Source organism: Salvelinus fontinalis, chromosome 6 (genome assembly GCF_029448725.1).
Source record: "Salvelinus fontinalis isolate EN_2023a chromosome 6, ASM2944872v1, whole genome shotgun sequence".
NCBI lineage: Eukaryota > Metazoa > Chordata > Actinopteri > Salmoniformes > Salmonidae > Salvelinus > Salvelinus fontinalis.
The window spans coordinates 31,469,516-31,491,613 of NC_074670.1; the positions used below are offsets into that span (position 1 = coordinate 31,469,516).

Here is a 22,098-nt window from a genome sequence, read left to right on the forward strand (position 1 = left end):
GCATCTCAAGAAGGTCTTGATGTACTCTTTAAAAAGTGTGTCTGATTTCCTGGAAAAGTTCCACACTTCAAAGATTTTGGCCACACGATACCCCTTCTCCAAAGCCTTAGAGAATTCAACGGTGACCCAGACACCGGTCAGGGCTCTTTCTTGATCTGAGTGATCACATGGGTTTTCCTGGTTGTTGTGTTCACAGCATGTGCGACAAAGGGGAAAGAAAAGTTTTCCTTTAGACCCCTTGTAAGGCAACACAGGTATAAACAGCCCCCTAGGAGGGTAGACAGTCGCTTTGATTAAACCAAAATAATTTTGGGGTTCGTCAAAGTCGCTGTGAATAATTTCAGGATGCCCTATAGGATAGCATGAGGAACTCATTACATGAGGATATAGGGATGTAAAATCTACATAGCCTATTGTCTCGTCGGGTTGAGCTACATAACGCAATGTCAAAGCATTGGTCCTGCCTCCAAACAAGGCCTGTCTCGGTTCCAGGGGCTCTGGAGGGTCATATTGGGTAAGGAAGGCCTGAACATGAGGATCCGCCTTTTTCAGGGCTGTCCATTCGTGTTCCCACAAAACCACAACTTTTAACCCGTATGTAGCCTTTAAAGAATTCAGTTTGTCTTGAAACTCTTGGTACATTTCCCCAAAAGTCTTTTGGGTTAGGACACACATGGCCTGGGGGACAAAGCATAATTTACAACCGTGGAAGAAACAACCGTTGTACTCATACACTGTCTCAACACCGTCAATCTGTGTGTATCCATCTACATGGTAAGGCCCAAAAGCCTTCTCCCCCCGATTCAAAGCATGTTGTATAAAAACATTTTTATCCTGGGCTAGGTACTCCAACCATTGAATGGAGCCACTAGAGTAGGCCTTGAATTGTCGTCGGTAGTTGTCTGGCGATGGGATAGCTATAGATGCTGGAGTTAGATAGTGTGTACGATAGGTTTTCATGCACGCGGATGCAATAGTTGTACAGCTCCAAGGGTCAATGCCTGCATCTTTGATTACCTCTTCTCTGAATCTGAGGCATCCTTCACGTAGTATAACCACGTCATTGTCACAGTATGATTCCATCTCTTTATGAAAATCAAAAGTTCCATGTCTTACTGTCTCGCTCTTTGGGAGACATTTGATCACAACCGTACATTTCGGGGGCTGGATAAGCTCCTATATAATGTAGATTCTCCTCAGATGTGAAGAAGTGGGGGAAATAGCCTTTGACCGAGTTTTCAAAACCCAAGGCCTCTGGCATTTGAGCCAATCTCATGGGTAAGAAGCTTAAGCTGTCAATGTATCTCTGTTTGAAGGCGTGGTCAACAAAACATAAGATTTTACTCCCTTGAGCAATGACACTGGGCGCCACGCCTTGCTGTATCAAAGGGTTCAGAAGCAGATAGGAGTCATAGGCTCGCGCATTGTGAGCTATAAACGTGAAGTTTCTGTACTGGGCCTTTCTAAAATGTTTTAGAAAGAGTCGGGCGCAATCGGGCCCATCGGCCGACCACTTTTCACCGGTGAAAGTCATGGTAGATACAAAAATAGGCAGGTGAACCCCTGATTGCTGATTTGTCTCAAAATCATAAAAAACATATTTCTCTGTATGTTCATCTTCAGCCAAGGGCTGAATGTAACACTCATGTGTTACTTCTTGAACAAGTTCTGCGTCTCTGCTTTTCAAGGGCCCTTTACAGATTGGGCAATGTAGAATACCACAAACATGGGGTTTAGGGCTGTCTATTTTAAGGTTGTAATTGCAATGACATTTTGGACATTTCTTGTTAATGTCACAACTGCTTACAGATTTACAGGCCTTGGGGTGCCATGTTTCAGTTTTGTGTTTTTCGTAACAGTAGGCCGAACGACATGTGCGGTGACAATCCTCACAGGGTGTCAAGTTTAGCGGTTGCATAGGGCAATGTTTATCCAGACATACTGAACAGTTATAACGGCACGAGTGCCCACCCTTGCGGGTGTAGCCGGTATGACAGGCTGGACAGACATATGGGGCGCCTAAAAATGCTGTGATGTTAGTTACGGCATAGTAATGCTCATTTTGCACATAAAAGTACATAGTCTTAGGGTGTGGCTCTTGTATATTTTGGAACTTCAAGAGAGCGTCATTAGCTCTACTGTGGTACAAAACCACAATCTTGATATTCAGAAAGTTTTCAAATTTGCCTATGTCGGAGAAAGCCACAGCCTCCTGTATACCTAAACCCACAGCCTTTTGTAGCTCTTGAGCTTTCTGTAACGCTTCGCGCTCTGTACATCCTGGGCTGAGTAAGTGGGCCAAACCTATGGCAAAGCATAGCTTATTACCATGATTGTGAACGAATATGAGGTAGGCCTTTTTATTGCTTATGATTTCGGACTGCATCAGGCTATCGAGTTTACGTCTCTGCCCGCCGCCCCCTTGTGGTGGCCGGACTAATTGTACTACAAGTTCGAGGGTCCTATCTGCTAGCACGTTTAAATTTGACTGAACAAGGCGTTCTAGCAGGTTAACAAATTGTTCAAGATCTGCTTCACCCCTATTTAAAATAAGCGACACACGGCTCTGCAGACTGTCTCCAAAAATTTCCAACTGTAAGGTATCCCTTGGTTGGCTATAAGCTCTAACTCTATCTACCAGTTCATTCAAAGTGTCCATAAGCATTACGTAAAACACAGCATATTCCCGAATCTGACCCCCCCATGCGAAATTGAAAAACTGTCGAACCTCAATATTGTGGAATTTATTTCGATACAAAACATGTTCACTGCGATCAAGACCATCCCCATCCTGATTTGCTAGACAATTGTCCAACTGTTCAAAAACATCGTATTGGGTTTCAGACTCTTCAGACATGGGTGTTAAAGGCTGGCTTAGAGGTGTAGGTGGTGCAGAATTAAACCTAGGGCTCTCGTTCTGTACATTGTGATCAAGACCTTCCCGCTCCAGATTTGATAGACATTTGTTCAGCTGTTCAAAAACATCGTATTGGGTTTCCTCTTCGAACATGGGTGTTAAAGGATGGCTTAGAGGTGTAGGGGGTGCAGAATTAAACCTAGGGCTCTCGTTCATCTGGGTAATTAAAGATATGATTGATTCGGGTATCTGTGATAACCTGTTTTCATCGGCAGACCCTGACTCATTCATACGTGTAATAATTTCAATGAGTTCGGAGGGAATCTGGGATAATAGGTTTTCATCTATAGCCCCTATGTCAATTAGCCCAGAATCATTCATATGGTTAATTATATCTTGGAGCTCTGTAGGGATTTCCGCTAAGAGGGTTTCAATTGTCTCGCTTAGGTCTATAGGGGGCGCCATTTCTCTACTTAAGGATGTGTGTGCTTGTGTTTTTTTACATATGTGTTTTTTAACGGAGGTATTTGCTTGTTTTAACCCTACTGTTGTTTAACATGCGGGGAAGCTCTCTACGCCAGAATGACACATCCTGATTGTATTGATGTTCGAATAGAATACCCATACGACGTTGAAGTAAAGCCTTTCGTGATTTTAAACCCTGTGTAAAAGCCTTGAAAAGCACGGCTTGGTCTATTTCACAAGAGGCTGTTGCCCCACCAGAATTGGCCGCTTCAATAAGGTTGGCCACTTCACAGAACATCAAATCGTCTACCTCAGAAATGTCATTTAAAACTTTGAAATCATCAGGCTTCGCTGTTCTGTTGACTGGGGTCTTTGGCGCCTCCTCGGGATCTAGATGTGTAGCTTCTTGGATGTCTTTATAAGCCGGCGAGGAGTCTGCATTAAAAATAATACATACAGAAAAATAGGTTATTAACCCTAAAATATGTTTGATAAAAATGTAAAATACATTTCAGATATAAGCCTATATATTAACAATACATTAATTAAATACCTCGGCTTTTTTGAAGAGGGCTGTTCTGAAGAAGCTCTGAGAACTCGGGAACATGTCTTTGGGCAACCCTAATTATAGCATCTGCCTGGTCTGTAGCTTGTGAGCCTGAAATTTAAAAAAACAAAACAGCATTAGTCCATGTTTAAACATATTCAGGCATAAAAATAAAATATATATATAAATGATAATTGATTCATACCTTGTCCTTGTAACGCTGTCTCGTGAATACCCTCCCAGTAGTATTGTTCGGGTGAAGCGGACCTGTGGATCTGGGCCCTGATTGTCCGTTGGTGTTTAATAGGGGGCGTCCAACGGTCCTGGGTCAGGGGAGTTGACAGGCCGTTTAAAGTCTCTGTTTGCGGCTTGTGTGTAAATACATCCTGGGAGTAGGGCAAAATTGTCTCGTAGGCATATCCTTCACAGAAACCGTGTAGACTCCCTATGGCACCCGTTCTAGGATGTATTTCCGCTGTAAACACATAAAATAACTTTTAATATAAGATGCCGACACTTTTTGTTTTTAAGGTATAAATATTCTTACGGAATTCTTGGATCTTACTTACTACAATTCAGGGTCGGCGTTGGGATGTAAGCAATTTGTTCCGGAGACCCTACGGCCGGTTCGAGTTCAGTTATATCTCGGAGAATCTGAGTGAAGGTTTGAGAATCTAAAAAAACATTAGATAATATTAAAGCTCTAATCATTTTAGCTAATATTGACATTTTATACGTTAAGAATCCGGGCCCTAAGGCCTGTTTAATATTTCTATAACATACAACGTTTTCAAACAATTCCCAAGAACAAACAAATCTAATATATAGCATATGTAAATATTTATTTCAAGAACTAACCTTCAGAAATATCCATGAGGAGGTTTTTTCCCAGATTATCTTTTTTAACGGGGTCCGTCCGATAACTATTCCTGGGGGAATGCTGTAGGGTAAATGCGCTAAAACGAAGCTAACAGGGGACCTGTTTTGCTTAGCTTTTGTAGCCGTCTGACTCTAGTGGTGTCGTATTTTTTCGCGCTAAAACCGCCTCAAAGTTATCTTTGAAGCCTAAGGCATGTGGTTCAAACACCGGCCATTTGGTTCAAACATAGGGTATTGGGGGGGTGTCTAAACATTAGGTATCTTTTGATATTCTAAAATTTCCGGAGGCTAGCATCTAGATGCTGGGGTGGGGAGGTCTCGACATCGCTGGGCTGAATGACTTTTAGGCATCTGTTTTGCCAGATAGTGTAAACCTTGGTTTCAAACGACCCCAATGCATAGAGAGCCTTAAGCGCAGATGCAAGGGTATTTTTTTTTTACAAACACCTCGCCCCCTTTTTCTGTTTTTGAAACACACACACACACACACACACACACAGCCACTACAGCACACGCACGCACATACGCGCGCACATTGCGCAAGTTTTTTCTCAGGGACAGACTGCGCTAAGAGTGAACAAACGCGAGAGTTCATAACGTGGTGAGATTCTGCTTTTAAAACCATTTATTTCATTCAAAATATTTAGTACATACATTTTATAGCGTTACATTCTTAAGGTATTTTACGAAGCCTTTCTTACAGATCCAGGGATCTGATGCAACCACCCCCCATTGTCAGTGTCCAGTTGGTCATCAAAATGCCGGGATCTCTTTGCAGGCTCATCAACACTGGGTAAGTTTTCACTCCGGGGGTACATCCTACGTCGGGCCTTTTGGTCCTGGTTATGTCTCAAGAAAAGTCGAGGCCAGCGCCTTAACTGTTCGCGATTTTTGAAGAGAATGTCCAGCTCATTCATAAGTGTTATGAAAATTGGATAATCCACCCATTTAAAACTAAACACAGGAATAAAAAAGTTGACATCTTTGCATGCTCTGGATGCTACTGGAGAATTGACAGACTTTGTAGCATTACCCGCATCATAAACTTCACAGGCTAAAATTGTCACTTTGTTGTCAGGGTTATAGTCCATTGAAGCAATTCTTAGAGCCTTGAGATCACTGCGTCCGAAGACCTGTTCTTCCAACGCATAGCCAGGCACAGCTGTGCCACTCAGGACCTGTTCAATTTTACAAAGAGCCAGCCTGATGTTTAGCCATTCTCTCATGCCCAGAGCAGGAGAAAAACTCCCAGGTTTTGCCGGATAAACGGGTTTGGGGCCACTGGCGTTGAAGATCTTTACCGTAGAATCCTCCGGCTGGAATATGTAAGACATGTGGCCCTCACTCGTACCCAAAAATCCTTTAAAACATTCTGGAGCTTCACACAGAACTTCCTCAATGCTTTGTTCACTGGGTTCATGACAAGCCGAGCATAACATACCATAAATTGGCATATGTGTCATTTTTGTTTAATATTCAAGGGGTTTATCTTGTACAATCTTAAACATGCATTGTTTTGGGGCTTTATAAGGCTTCTGCAAAGCCAGCCTCTTTGAAATGTTCATTAACAACCCCCAACACTAGACATCCAGGAACAGTTTGACATGACACCTGGTCACTTACCCAAAAAGCCCCCCTAAACATCAAGATGTCCTGACCGGAAGCCCAAATATGGGCATGCCCCCCTTCTACAAACCATTGGGGCATCAATCACTACATAGGGTCATAAATCATGATCTTTTTTTGATTTACGACATTGACAGCTTGACACTTACCCCAAAGACCCCCACCCCGGCCAGGATGTCCTGACCGGAAGCCCAAATATGGGCATGCCTGCTACAACAGGACATAGGGTCATAAATCATTACATAGGGTCATAAATCAGGCTGGGGTCATAAATCATTACCGGTTGACCTGACAACTGGACCCTTACCCAAAGACCCCCACCTAACCATCAGAATGTCCTGACAGGCAGCCCCTTAGGTTCACATAGCGGTCACATAGGCTCACATAGGGTCATCCATCAAATTTTGACGTGTGACATCTACTTTAATCTCTCTCACACCCTATTATTTTTTTGTCATAATTACCTCTCTTATTTTAGCCACCACTTACTAACTTAATGATTCTATAATGGGTGGGGAGCCGTGGTCTCTCTTTTATTTTAAAGACTAAGCTCTCACTTTAACTTTCATTCTGTGTAAGCTCTTTGGCTCCTTACTCAGCTTCAAAAGTGCACTACTCTTTCTCTGCCTTTCCTCATTCAAGTATACAATGTGCCCAAACTAGCAGAACAGGGTCTCACACACAGACATGTTTTTTGGAAGCCTGTCCTGACCAGTTTGGCCCCAGTGTGTAGATCAACATGAAATCCTTCTTCTCAAAGGGTGCATCTAGAAGTTGTTCTTGTGGATTCTTCTTGATCCTTGGTGGTAACATATTCATAACGGTTACCTATGGTAAAAATAATATTTTTTTTGTAAATAAAATAAAAAACCTTAAATGAAATACATTGAAACTATCACCACTGAATGAGAGGATAGTGGACAACTCACATAGCTGATGGTGAATATCAGCAATGCTGCCACAAGCCCCACAATGGAAAGAACTAGGATGGTATTGCTTTCTGATTGGTCTGTGGACTTATTGTAAAGGCAACCTGCAAATGAAAAAATAATACACAAATCCTTGAGCACCACTGGAAACTTTCAAAGAGTATATATCAGCACAGAGGAACTCTCTGGGGGTCCAATTTAAAACATCCACATGCAATATACAGTTTGTTTACATACCAAAACAAGCACACAATGAGAATAGAACACACTCACCTGTCACTCTGAGGTGAACCTGGCCCTGCTGGTTCTGCTCTCCTACAGGTGCTGCCAGGAGACACTTGTACCTCCCGCTATCAACAGCCGTTACATTGGGCAGCAAGATATCGAAAGAATCATCAGCCAAAAGTTCCACTTTACGTTCCAGGCCTGCGTACCATAGGGTGGTGCTGTTAGGTGATAGCCTCTTCATCAATAGACCAGACTCCTTATTAGAGGGCTCCTCACCCAGCTGGAAGAAGAGGGTGTGAGGTTACTTTATGCCCCTGACAGCTGGTCTGGAGCCAGTGCTGTAGTTTCAATAATGATGATAACAATGAGGACTGAGGACATCACAGATCGTAAATCACTAGTATGAGACACTTATGTGTGAGCAGCCAAAGATCTCCAGAAAAACAGCAAAAGGCAGATAGTCTAGTAGTCAAATCAAATTCCATGGTTCAATTGCTAAAATTAACTTAGACAGCAGGAGACAAACCTGAGGTTAAATTGTCTGGGAATCATAAAAGTTATAAGTTCTGCTATCTGTAGATGGAAGAAAGAGTGGATGAAGATTGATATGATTAAGTGGCTAGACAAAGGTAATCTACAATACTGAAAATGTACATTTCCTGAAGAAAATGTGGTGTGCTTGCTAACTTGTTTTAAACTATGGTTTTGAAATAAGTTAGTGTAGTGGTACTGACAGCAGTAGTAATGGTAATGACTGGTTATAGTTGAAAAAGTAGGTAGCTGTAAAAGTGTATTGATTGGTTTGGTGTGTCTAGTTTGAATGGTTCAAGAGTTACTGTTGGTGAGTTGTTTTATGCTAATTTATATAGTTATAGTTGTTAACCACTTCTAAGAATTTGAAGTTAGGATAGCCTAAACCTGTGAAAGTTGGTTTGGTGTATCTAGCATGAATGGTTCAAGAGTTACTGTTGGTGAGTTGTTTTATGCTAATTTATATAGTTATAGTTGTTAACCACTTCTAAGAATTTGAAGTTAGGATAGCCTAAACCTGTGAAAGTTGGTTTGGTGTATCTAGCATGAATGGTTCAAGAGTTACTGTTCGTGAGTGATTTAGTGCTACTTTATGCAAATGTGTATAGTAATATGTGGAGTTTTTAAGAATTGGAAGTTAGGATAGCCTGAACATGTGGAAGATGGTTTGGTGTCTCTATTTTAATGTGGTGTCTCATAATTATGTGAGGTTTTATGTGTTGTTGGAGGTGTGTTTTGGTCAGTTTAGCTCTGAAAATGTCGCCCTCATCAATCCGCCTAATCCTGCCTATAATGAGCGAACAAATGTTGTTCCGAAAATCTCCCCCCAGTCAGAATTTTCCCCCCTTATAATTTCATTAATTTTGTGACTATGGTCAAATACTTTCTACAGAACAAACTTCACGTCAGGATAGGCAACCAAAATGAATAATTAATGTATGTGCATTATATTAAACATAGGAGTAAAATGTTGGCAAGCAATAAACATTTCAGAACAACTATGGCTAAATTATTATCCTTACACTTTAAAAAGTACTAGACGAATAAGACATGGGAGAGATGACGAATTTTGGCAAAGAGATTTATTTATAGACTAATACAAATCTGCATCCAAAATAACCTTTTTTTTTTACTGCAGTAAATTTGCAATATAACTGCAGTTAGAGTGCAGTACAACTGCAATTCAACTGCAGTACACTGTTATTTTGCAATTACTGCGTAAAAACACCACAGTCGACTGAAGTTACTGCAGTTTCAAAACTGCAATATTTTTTTGTAAGGGAGGACATAAAGACTTGTTAGCCCTAACATGAAATTTGAACTTACCTAGTGCAAAGGCATGCAGAAAGACTAGGGTATGCATTTTTTGTTCAGCAGCAAAGCGTTTTCTAAATGTCGCTGTCTAATTCAAGGCGTAGATATATCCTACTAGAATATAAAAGTAAAAGTAGCCGTCAAAGTGAAAGTAAGAGAGGAAGAGAAAGGCCAAAATCGGCAGGAAATCTGTTTCCCTCCAGCAGGTGGCGTTTTTTCGTTGTTTTGCCCACCAAGCAAGGAGTGTTGGTATAGAGTCAGTCCTTCTCAAATAGTGGGGCGCGCCCCCCTTGGGGGGGGGCGTGTGACCCCGGGGAAAATGCTTTTTTTTGCCGCAGGGAGCAGGTTTTTTTTGCACGGAACAAGAGCACACAGCACAGAGCAGGAGATATGAAGTGCAGATAACAAACCCTTAAGAGACACCATGGGAAAATATTAACAGGGATGAAAAGAAAGGCGGAGAGAGACGGAGATAATGAGACAAACGTAAGTCTCCCGAAATACGACGACGCGTATGTAGCGCTTGGCTTCACTGTGACTACGGTGGGAGACGAGGAAAGACCGGTATGTTTACTGTGTCTAAAAATGTTGGCAGCGGACAGCATGAAGCCAAATAAATTAAGGCTTCACTTAAAGACATTACACCCCAATCACGCTGATCAGCCGCTTGAGTTTTTTCAGCGAAAACGTGCCGAATATTGCCAATATTCATCCCGCTTTGTGAATGCTACTTCAGTAAACCAGCGAGCACTGTTAACATCAAATAAGGTGGCGTACCAAATTGCTCAGTGCAACAACAAAAAAACTCCATAGCAGAGGAGCTGATACTGCCTGCAGCATTAGACATGGTCTCTGTCATGCTGGATGACGCAAGTGCTGCAAAAATAAAATACTGATCAGGAAATCAGGAAATACTGATTCATTCGAGAACCTGCATGAATTTGTTGACACTACTGACTATGATGCCACCTCAGTGATTCCATATATTAAGGAGCATATTTCATCACTGATGTGATTCTTTAAAAAGTACTTCCCTGAAAACAGTTCCCAATATGACTGGGTGAGAGATCCTTTCAATGCACCAGCTCCAACTGGTTTCAGCTCTGCAGAGGAGGACCAGTTCATTGGTATGACGTCTGACTCCACATTGAGACTGAGGTTCACATCACAGACACTGAGTGAATTCTGGCTGAGTGTAGAGAGGCAGTTTCCACTCTTAGGGCAGAGGGCCATGGGCATTCTTCTTCCTTTTGCAACATTTTATCTTTGTGAGACTGGCTTCTCTGCTGTTGCTGCACTGAAGACCAAGTACAGGTCCCAGCTAAACATTGAGCAGGAGCTGAGAGTTGCAGTATCATGCTTCAAACCCCGCTTCGAAAAGCTGTGCTCTGCAAAACATGCTCATTGTAGCCATTAATCCTGACTTCCTCATTTTGATTTGAAAAAATCAGCACAAATTGTTTTATTCGTTTTTGTTTTATAGGTCAAAGTGTTTCACATATTGTGCTCCTGAGTTAATGTTGCTGATCAATTTGAATGTATTATTATTTATTGATTTTATTTTAGTTTTCAGTATCAAATGGTCAAAAAAAATTACAGTTTAAATAAGGCTTGAATTTTTAAAAACATTTCAGGCAAATTGATGCACTTGAAGTCTTTTCTGTTACAGACTAAAAAACAATGTTAATAAAGTTATTCTTTGTTGTAAGTTGATCTATGTTTCTTTCTTTTTTCTTTTTTTTTTATTTCTTTAATGTTAATAAGGATACAATGTTATGCAGAGGTGTACTTATAACAATTTTTTAGACTAATTATACTATTTACAGTCGCGGCTGTCACGTTCCTGACCTATTTATGTTAGTTGTTATGTGTGTTAGTTGGTCAGGACGTGAGGTTGGGTGGGCATTCTATGTTTTCTGTTTCTGTGTTGGTTTTGGGTTGCCTGGTATGGCTCTTAATTAGAGGCAGGTGTTTGGCGTTCCTCTAATTAAGAGTCATATTTAGGTAGGCGTTGTCACAGTGTTCGTTGTGGGTGATTGTCTTCCGTGTTTGTGTTATGTCTGCACCATAAGGAACTGTATACGGTTTGTTCGGTTTATGTAGTCTGTTTTCCTATTCGTGCGTTCTTCGTGTTTATGTAAGTTCTCATGTTTAGGTCAGTCTACGTCGTTTGTTATTTTGTATCATTTCAAGTGTAGTTCGTGTTCGTTTTACGTCTTGTCATTAAATTCATTATGTGTTCAAACTTCGCTGCGCCTTGGTTCAATCCCTGCTCCTCTTCGGATGAAGAAGAGGAGGACAGCCGTTACAGAATCACCCACCACTCCAGAGCCAAGCAGCGGAGGCAAGGGAAAGCTCGACAGGGCAACAAGGATTTCTGGACTTGGGAGGAAATATTGGACGGGAGAGGTCCATGGGCACAGCAGGGAGAATATCGCCGTCCCAAAGCTGAGCTGGAGGCACGGAGGAGAGCAGAGGCTACCGGAGAGAGGAACCGGAGCTATGAGGGAACGCGTCTGGCACGGAAGCCAAAAAAGCCCGTAAGTAATTCCCAAAAATTTCTTGGGGGGGGGCTAAGAGGTAGTGGGCCAAGGGCAGGTAGGAGACCTGCGCCCACTTCCCAGGCTTACCGTGGAGAGCGGGAGTACGGGCAGGCGCCGTGTTACGCAGTAGAGCGCACGGTGTCTCCTGTACGAGTGCATAGCCCAGTGCGGGTTATTCCACCTCCCCGCACTGGTAGGGCTAGATTGGGTATTGAGCCAGGTGTCATGAGGCCGGCTCAACGCGTCTGGTCTCCAGTGCGTCTCCTCGGGCCGGCATACATGGCACCTGCCTTACGCATGGTTTCCCCGGTTCGCCTACATAGGCCGGTGCGGGTTATTCCACCTCCCCGCACTGGTCGGGCAACCGGGAGCATTCAACCAGGTAAGGTTGGGCAGGCTCAATGCTCAAGAGTGCCAGTACGTCTCCACGGTCCGGTATTTCCGGCACCACCTCCCCGCCCCAGCCTAGTACCTACAGTGTCTACACTACGCACTAGGATACCAGTGCGTATCCTGAGCCCTGTTCCTCCTCCACGCACTCTCCCTGTAGTGCGTGTATCTAGCCCGGTGCCTCCAGTTCCGGCCCCACGCACTAAGCTACCAGTGCGTCTCCAGAGCCCTGTACAAACTGTATCTTCTCCCCCTACTAATCCTGATGTGCTTGTCCTCAGCCCGGCGTCACCAGTGCCGGTACCACGCATCAGTTATAGAGTGGGCTTTGAGAATACAGTGTGCCCTGTCCCTGCTCCCCGCACTAGTAGGAAGGTGCTTATCATTAGCACGGTGCCTCCAGTTCCGGCACCACGCACCAGGTCTACAGTGCACCATATCCGGCCAGAGCCATCCGTCTCCCCAGCGCCATCTGAGCCATCCGTCTCCCCAGCGCCATCTGAGCCATCCGTCTCCCCAGCGCCATCTGAGCCATCCGTCTCCCCAGCGCCATCTGAGCCATCCGTCTCCCCAGCGCCGTCTGAGCCATCCGTCTGCCATGAGCCTGCAAAGCCGCCCGTCTGCCATGAGCCTGCAAAGCCGCCCGTCTGCCATGAGCCTACAGAGCCATCCGCCAGACAGGAGCCGCTAGAGCCGTCAGCCAGACAGGAGCCGCTAGAGCCGTCAGCCAGACAGGATCTGCCAGAGCCGCCAACCAGACAGGATCTGCCAGAGCCGCCAACCAGACAGGATCTGCCAGAGCCGCCAACCAGACAGGATCTGCCAGAGCCGCCAACCAGACAGGATCTGCCAGAGCCGCCAGCGAGCCATGAGCAGCCAGAGCCGTCAGAGAGCCATGAGCAGCCAGAGCCGTCAGAGAGCCATGAGCAGCCAGAGCCGTCAGAGCGCCATGAGCAGCCAGAGCCGTCAGAGCGCCATGAGCGTCGAGAGCCGTCAGCCTGCCATGAGCGTCGAGAGCCGTCAGCCTGCCATGAGCTTCGAGAGCCATCAGCCTGCCATGAGCGTCGAGAGCCGTCAGCCTGCCATGAGCGTCGAGAGCCGTCAGCCAGCCATGAGCGTCGAGATTCGTCAGTCAGCCATGAGCTGCCCTTCAGCCTGAAACGGCTAGATACCCAGAACTGCCCATCAGTCCAGAGCTGTCTCTCTGTCCGGAGCTGCCTTTCAGTCCGGAGTTGCCCCTCTATCCTGATCTCCCTCTCTATCTTGATCTACCTCTATATTCTTATCTATCCCTCTGTCTTGATTTATCTCTCTGTCCCGGTGCTGTCCTTATTAGTGAGGTTATTAAGAGGATTTTGTGGGGGTAAAAAGAGGGTGGACATTCTTAGAGCTAGGAAGCTAGGATGGATTATGGTGGGGTGGGGACCTCGCCCGGAGCCTGAGCCACCACCGTGGTTAGATGCCCACCCAGACCCTCCCCTAGACTTTGTGCTGGTGCGTCCGGAGTTCGCACCTTATGGGGGGGGTAATGTCACGTTCCTGACCTATTTATGTTAGTTGTTATGTGTGTTAGTTGGTCAGGACGTGAGGTTGGGTGGGCATTCTATGTTTTCTGTTTCTGTGTTGGTTTTGGGTTGCCTGGTATGGCTCTTAATTAGAGGCAGGTGTTTGGCGTTCCTCTAATTAAGAGTCATATTTAGGTAGGCGTTGTCACAGTGTTCGTTGTGGGTGATTGTCTTCCGTGTTTGTGTTATGTCTGCACCATACGGAACTGTATACGGTTTGTTCGGTTTATGTAGTCTGTTTTCCTATTCGTGCGTTCTTCGTGTTTATGTAAGTTCTCATGTTTAGGTCAGTCTACGTCGTTTGTTATTTTGTATCATTTCAAGTGTAGTTCGTGTTCGTTTTACGTCTTGTCATTAAATTCATTATGTGTTCAAACTTCGCTGCGCCTTGGTTCAATCCCTGCTCCTCTTCGGATGAAGAAGAGGAGGACAGCCGTTACAGCGGCGGAGAGTTGGGGGGCGCGAAATGTTTACTTCTTCCTAGGGGGAGCGTAACAGAAAATAATTGAGAAGCACTGGTAGAGGTCAATGAGAGTGTCGAATTTGGTCAACAAATAAAATTTTATTTGTCACATACACATGGTTAGCAGATGTTAATGCGAGTGTAGCGAAATGCTTGTGCTTCTAGTTTCCCGACCATGCAGTAATATCTAACAAGTAATCTAACAATTTCACAACAACAACCTTATACAGGTGTAAAGGAATTAATAAGAATATGTACATAAAGATATATGAATGAGCGATGGCCGAACAGGGCCGTCAGGGCCTGCAAGGCCTTCTCTGCTGGCCTAAACATCATCAGAATATAAAACATTTTTAAATATATTTTCCCACAAATATGTATTAAATTATTCCCCAGAGTAAGAGTTATACTCTTCATTTCATAGCTTTCCTCTTGGTTGCACTGCTTCCAGCCCCAGGTTGAGATTTGGAGGGCTTGTCTTTATGTTAGATCTTTTATCCAATCATATTCAGCCATCATGTGTTGCCAGGGGTCTAAAATCTGCCCTCAGGCCTTCAGAATCAACAGTGCGGGCGCTTGTCGATTATAGTGAATGGAAATTAAAATTTAGTGTCAACCAATCAGCTTTAGAGTTGGCTATTGTACGCCTGCTGGCTGGCTCCAGTGTTACACAGGAGACAGCTAGCAGGCGTAGTGCGTGCACGTCTTTTGATTGGATTACCAATATTGAGAGGCAGGTCCTATGGAGATCTAGGAAACTGAATTTGATAAACAAATTAATTTGCGTACTACTAAGCTGTTTTTCAACCCACAATGGCGGAAGGAGGAGAAGATATCGATTTGGTCGAGGATATAATTATAACGCCATTCTCAAGACAAACTTTTCAATAAAAGTTAGACATTGTAAGGAGAGGCGGGAAAGGGCTTCGTTCGCTCGCCACTTTCAAAGTTTCAACTACGAGCGCTGTCAATGGCTCCTTGGCTCTGAGAAGCACTGCAAATGTCGTGGACAATCGGTTCAAATATAACGCTTTACAAGAACTTGTGAAATCAATTAGGCTTTTAATACAGAGCATTGCCAGCCGGAATGTCCCGCGGAACACACACCATTTCCCAGCCCCGGCTCCAGCATTTATACACATACAACATATAAGTCCAACCCATAGGCAAATAAGCATACTTCCCCTAATTCTTCCTGTCACCATTATCTTTTTAGTTCAGTGCCTCAGTATGTTCTCTGGTATGTGTATCTCTTAATGGAATCAGCAGACTATATGTCTAGTGTGTCCAAGTGCCCTAAGCACATATTTCTCTGGCAGGTGTATCTTTAGTAGAATCAGCAGACTATGTGTCTAGTGTGTCCAAGTGCCCTGAGCACATATTTCTCTGGCAGGGGTATCTTTAGTAGAATCAGCAGACTATGTGTCTCTTCTCTTCATGTAGTCTATTTTTAATGTTCAGCTATCCTATGCCTTTATATGTTATCCATGTGTCTCATTTTACTCCTACACAAACTGTACTGCTGGGAATGCCTATTATTTGCAAGTGATCAATTTGGTGTTTGGAGCCACACTGGCTTTGCAAACTTGAGTTGTCTAACCAAGGCAGCAACGAGACACCGAAGTACGGCTGGGCACTAACAAGCAATGGTGCTTTTGAAAACTTTTGGGGACACCGGAGTGGATCTACAGCTCAAAGAACACGCGCGCAGGGCAACGGAGCTGCACAATGAAAAGGTGAAGGGAAATATTGAAAAGACTCATTGATTGTGTCATGTTTTTGGGTAAACACTGTTTACCCAAAAATGTCAATTTGTCAATTTCAAGGTGACGCAACGCCTGGTTATACTGCGTTTCTGTCTAAATGTATAGTGTTTAGAACCAAGGCATCATAATGAGGTGGATTAATTCGGGTGGGACTGTGTAATACCTCACTGAAGGCCCAGGCCCCAGGCCCACGGCACGCCACTGCCGAACAGCATAGGCAAGATGCAGTAGATGGTATAGAGTACAGTATATACATATGAGATGAGTAATGTAGGGTATGTAAACATTATATAAATTGGCATTGTTTAAAGTGGCTAGTGATACATTTACTCCATAAATGTTTCATTATTAAAGTGGCTAGAGATGAGTCAGTATGTTGGCAGCAGCCATTCAATGTTAGGGATGGCTGTTTAACAGTCTGATGGTCTTGAGATAGAAGCTGTTTTTCAGTCTCTCGGTCCCCGCTTTGATGCACCTGTACTGACCTCGCCTTCTGGATGATAGCGGGGTGAACAGGCAGTGGCTCGGGTGGTTGTTGTCCTTGATGATCTTTTTGGCCTTCCTGTGACATCGGGTGGTGTAGGTGTCCTGGAGGGCAGGTAGTTTACCCCCGGTGATGCGTTGTTCAGACCTCACTACCCTCTGGAGAGCCTTACGGTTGTGGGTGGAGCGGAGACGAATACCATATTGGTTAGAGCGTTGGGCTAGTAACCGAAAGGTTGCAAGTTCAAATCCCCGAGCTGACAAGGTACAAATCTGGCGTTCTGCCCCTGAACAAGGCAGTTAATCCACTGTTCCTAGGCCGTCATTGAAAATAAGAATTTATTCTTAACTGACTTGCCTAGTTAAATAAAGGTAAAATAAATACATAAAGTTGCCGTACCAGGCGGTGATACAGCCCGACAGGATGCTCTCGATTGTGCATCTGTAAAAGTTTGTGAGTGTTTTTGGTGACAAGCCGAATTTCTTCAGCCTCCTGAGGTTGAAAAGGTGCTGCTGTGCCTCCTTCACCACGCTGTCTGAGTGGGTGGACCATTTCAGTTTGTCCGTGATGTGTACGCCGAGGAACTTAAAACTTTCGACTTTCTCCACTACTGTCCCGTCGATGTGGATAGGGGGCTTCTCCCTCTGCTGTTTCCTGAAGTCCACGATCATCTCCTTTGTTTTGTTGACATTGAGTGTGAGGTTATTTTCCTGACACCACACTCCGAGGGACCTCACCTCCTCCCTGTAGGCCGTCTCGTCGTTGTTGGTAATCAAGCCTACCACTGTAGTGTCGTCTGCAAACTTGATGATTGAGTTGGAGGCGTGCATGGCCACGCAGTCATGGGTGAACAGGGAGTACAGGAGAGGGCTGAGAACGCACCCTTGTGGGGCCCCAGGGTTGAGGATCAGCGGGGTGGAGATGTTGCTTCCTACCCTCACCACCTGGGGGCGGCCCGTCAGGAAGTCCAGGACCCAATTGCACAGGGGTTGAGACCCAGGGTCTTAATTACGAGTTTGGAGGGTACTATGGTGTTAAATGCTGAGCTGTAGTCGATGAACAGCATTCTTACATAGGTATTCCTCTTGTCCAGATGGGTTAGGGCAGTGTGCAGTGTGATTGCGATTGCGTCGTCTGTGGACCTATTGGGGCGGTAAGCAAATTGGAGTGGGTCTAGGGTGTCAGGTAGGGTGGAGGTGATATGGTCCTTGACTAGTCTCTCAAAGCACTTCATGATGACGGAAGTGAGTGCTACGGGGCGATAGTCATTTAGCAGACTGGGATAAGGGTTGATTGAATATGTCCGTAAACACACCAGCCAGCTGGTCTGCGCATGCTCTGAGGACGCAGCTGGGGATGCCGTCTGGGCCGGCAGCCTTGCAAGGGTTAACACGTTTAAATGTTTTACTCACGTTAGCTGCAGTGAAGGAGAGCCCGCATGGCTTATTAGTTTGCTACGAAAGGTTTATTTGATCGAATAGAAATAATTTCATAATGATGAAGTTGATACGAGTGTACTAATATAAGTAGGATACGTGACATCCCGGCAACTTTGTGAAAAAAATACTTTATATCGGAGTCGAGATGGCTATGCATATTCATGCATTGAGGCTAGTAGTGTAGCATCTCTCTCCATTGAATACGGGCCGTGACGTCACCAACCCTCATTAATTATTCAAAAAATATTGTTACAATAATGAGATGTGTCCACCAATCCAAAGAAAGGAGAGGCGGGAGCCGACTCCCATTGTTATGGCGGAGAGACATGTATCTTGTCAGTTTATCCACAATCTTTGACTGCAGTAAATCTGTTGACTGTTTTATTTCCATGCCCCGCATCTATTGATTAACTCGTGCACTTCACAGATAGCACATCAAGCATCAAACATGGAGCTCTTGCCTTTGATTGAACTTTTTGGGGTAAGTAGAAAAGGCAACGTAAAACGCAATTGAAAGGAAACATAGTTATTTTCTCTATGTAATATATTTCAGACTGTAACTGTAACATGAACCTAATTTTGATGAGAAACATGTATCGAGACCACTAGGCTGCTGTAGTCTCACGCACCAGACAGAAACTCCTCATATTGCCCTGTGCGCAATGGCGACGAGGGTAGGCTGCCTGTGTTTGACCGCATATAGGTCTGTATTTATAAGAAAATGTAATCATTTACATCAACTATATTTAGTGTGTGACCGCATATAGGTCTGTATTTCTAAGAAAATGTAATCATTTACATCTTAACCATATTTAAAAGGCGTTAACCTTGGCCTTTTTCTGCTGTTTTGATGGAATTTTCCAGGTGAGGAATTCCCCTTGCTCTGGACCAGGGTCGACTGTGCTCTCCACGCACTAGAATTCCTCTAGCAGGGACTTCCCCTGGCAGGAGTCGAGTCACTGGTATTCTTTTAAAGGTCCACCAAAATGTTAATTTACATCTTATCTCGGTATAGTCAGTTTTCCCTCACAGCACAGGTATTTGAATACAAAGTCAAATCATTGCCTGATCTTTTCCCTGAGGGCCAGGGCATCTCAATCTTTTCTTTTCAGAGGCCCCTTAAAACAGTTAAAGAAAATCTGGGGTCCCCCTACATTATAGATGCAATTTTTAAGAGTAAGCTGCTTGATATTAATTGTTGACACTCAGTATAAAAAATGGAACATTGTTTTTTATATTTTAATGCGTGTCAAACTAGTTTGTGCTCTAGTTATTTTCTATTTCTTAGTTTTCGCCCTACTTTTTCAAGGGCTCCTTAAAGCTCTGGGTCCCTCTCCCCTGGGGTCCTATGTCCCTTGGTTGAGAACCACTTATCACTTTTTTTACCAGGTAAATTGACTGGGGGGGCGGGGGGGGTTGAATGAGCCAATTGGAAGCTGGGGATGATTAGGTGACCATGATGGTATGAGGACCAGTTTGGGAATTTAGCCAGGACACGAGAAGTGCCATGGAATCTTTAGTGACCACAGAGAGTCGGGATGCCTGTTTAACAATCGTAAAGACTGCACCCTACACAGGGCAATGTCCCCAATCACTGCCCTGGTGCATTGGTCCTCCAAAACCTGTTCAGCATCATCCAGAGACCTTAGCTTCAGAGGCAAGCCAGCAGTGGGATGCAGGGTGGTATGCTGCTGGCTAAATGTGGCCTATGTGACAGTAGTCTGAAGTCTACAACAATATTCCATAATAGGTCTAATGTCAGATGGTCTAATGTGAAAGTAGTAGATGTCCTGAATACAAAGCATTATGTTTGCGGCAAATCCAACACAACACATCACTGATTACCACTCTTCATATGTTCAAGCTTGGTAATGGCTGCATCATGTTTTGGGTATGCTTGTCATCGGCAAGGACTAGGGAGTTTTTTAGGACACAAAGAAACGGAATAGAGGTAAGCACAGGCAATATCCTAGAGGAAAACCTTTGCCCAGTCTGCTTTCCAACAGACACTGGAAGACAAATTCACCTTTCAGTAGAACAACAGCCTAAAACACAAGGCCAAATATATACTGGAGTTGCTTACCAAGACGACATTGAATGTTTTGAGTGGCCTAGTTACAGTTATGACTTAAATCGACTTGAAAATCTATGGCAAGACTTGAAAATGGCTGTCTAGCAATGATCAACAACCAATTTGACAGAGCTTGAAGAATTCGAAAAATGATGATTTGCAAATATTGTACAATCCAGGTGTGCAAAGCTCTTAAGAGACTTACCCAGAAAGACTCACTGTTGAAAAAGGTGATTCTAACATGTATTGACTCAGGGGTGTGAATACTTATGTAAATTAGATATTTCTGTATTATTATTTTTTATTTATTCTGAAGACATGTTTTCATTTTGTCATTATGGGGTATTGTGTGTAAATGGGTGAGAGAGAAAAATTGATTTAATCCATTCTGAATTCCAAAATGTGGAATAAATCAAGGGGTATGAATACTTTCAGAATGCACTATAGATGTTAGAGATGCAGAGCAGTAACAGAAAGCTCTCAAGGTTAATCGGTTCTTCTTGGACTTGGAAGTGATGAAAATAACTGGCAATTGGGGAGTTACTGGTCTGAAATCCTAATGCTGTTGTGGTATAAGGAAGGTACTCACTTAACCTGTGTCAAAATTAGCAAGGAATTTTTTTTTTATCACATACTTTTATACTGTCCACTATCTAATCTGCAATTTATTATTGGTACGGAAATACATTTGTTGTTGAAGTTCCAAGCTACACTTATCCCTTTCAGACAATTAGCTTAGAGACAAGTGACTAACTGAATAGGTTGATATCACCTTGTAAATTTCATGGAGACTTACCAAATATCAGTTTTTCTAATTCCTCATATTTATATTAACTGACAGACGTCATTTGATACACACTAGCATTACATGAGCAGCGAATAAACAAATGTTTTTTTAGGTCTGTTGCTTTGCATTTGCACTCTAATTCTGTTAAGCGTATTATTATTGTGCAATAATTTATTGAGTGCTATGATCACACAGTTGTCATGAAAAAAGGTCACTGTTATTGTATATGACCCATATCCATGCACTCCTTACGTCAAATCTGTCCTGTGATATGGTGACGCAATAAAAAACAAATATTTTGTAATTTTATATTATTACATTTTTTAAGCGACATGGAATTTCATGTTTGTAAAGGATTTTAATGTTTAATGTGGTTTAGATCGAATGTAACCTGGCTTCCATTTTATGCTGTGTGATGTTAATACCTTGTAATGTGTTTGGGGTAATGTGATTGTCGATCACAATGACAGAGACTTCACAGAATTGTTGTCACTCAAAAGATTAGTGATATTTATGTATTTAACAATAACAGTTATCCAAAAATATATTTCAGCTAACACTTTTGTTAGCCCTTGAGGATAATTGTGATCATCGCTTTTAAAATGTGCACATTACAACATTGACAGGTGATGGAAATGACTAATGTCAAGGTTAAAATAAGTATAAAATATAACAGAATGTGCTGTGTGAAATAGGTAGATATTTTTTTGCCAGACATTTAGCACCTCAAACAGTATACTATGCAGAAAAATAGTTGTGTATCTAGTTTGTAAGCTTCTGTAAAATGGTAGTGTCACGCCCTGGCCTTAGTATTCTTTGTTTTCTTTATTATTTTAGTTAGGTCAGGGTGTGACATGGGTAATTTATGTGGGTTTTGTAGTGTCCAGGGTGGTTGTAAGGTTTAGGGGGTTTATTTAGAGTAGTTGGGTTTATGTTTAGTATAGTTGTCTAGCTGTGTCTATGTTGTGTGTAGTTGTCTAGGAAAGTCTATGGTTGCCTGAATGGGTTCCCAATTAGAGACAGCTGGTTTCTTTTGTCTCTGATTGGGAGCCATATTTAGGGTAGCCATAGGCTTTAGTTTGTTGTGGGGAATTGTCTATGTCTAAACGTTAGTAGCTTGTGTGTGCACTTTCGTTTTGTAGCTTCACGTTTGTTGTTTTGTTAGTTTTTAAGTGTTTTGTTTCGTTTTGCCTTCTTCTATAATAAAAGAAGAT

At 43.3% G+C, this 22,098-nt stretch overlaps 2 protein-coding genes across 2 annotated transcripts; both read right to left on the reverse strand.

The window, feature by feature from the left end:
* Window positions 1-1,566: 1,566 nt before the first annotated feature.
* LOC129857666 (uncharacterized) lies at window positions 1,567-4,734 on the reverse strand. The gene is made up of 4 exons (XM_055926140.1): window positions 4,439-4,734; window positions 4,075-4,344; window positions 3,876-3,980; window positions 1,567-3,757 (listed from the first exon to the last, which is right to left on the reverse strand). The coding sequence occupies exons 1-4, from the start codon at window positions 4,698-4,700 to the stop codon at window positions 3,372-3,374; spliced, it is 1,023 nt and encodes a 340-aa protein (XP_055782115.1). The 5' UTR covers window positions 4,701-4,734; the 3' UTR covers window positions 1,567-3,371.
* Window positions 4,735-5,355: 621 nt separating this feature from the next.
* Window positions 5,356-10,615, reverse strand: LOC129858597 (uncharacterized). Its single transcript, XM_055927921.1, has 4 exons — window positions 10,469-10,615; window positions 7,577-7,811; window positions 7,304-7,407; window positions 5,356-7,202 (listed from the first exon to the last, which is right to left on the reverse strand). The coding sequence occupies exons 1-4, from the start codon at window positions 10,613-10,615 to the stop codon at window positions 7,050-7,052; spliced, it is 639 nt and encodes a 212-aa protein (XP_055783896.1). The 3' UTR covers window positions 5,356-7,049.
* Between the last annotated feature and the right edge of the window lie 11,483 nt (window positions 10,616-22,098).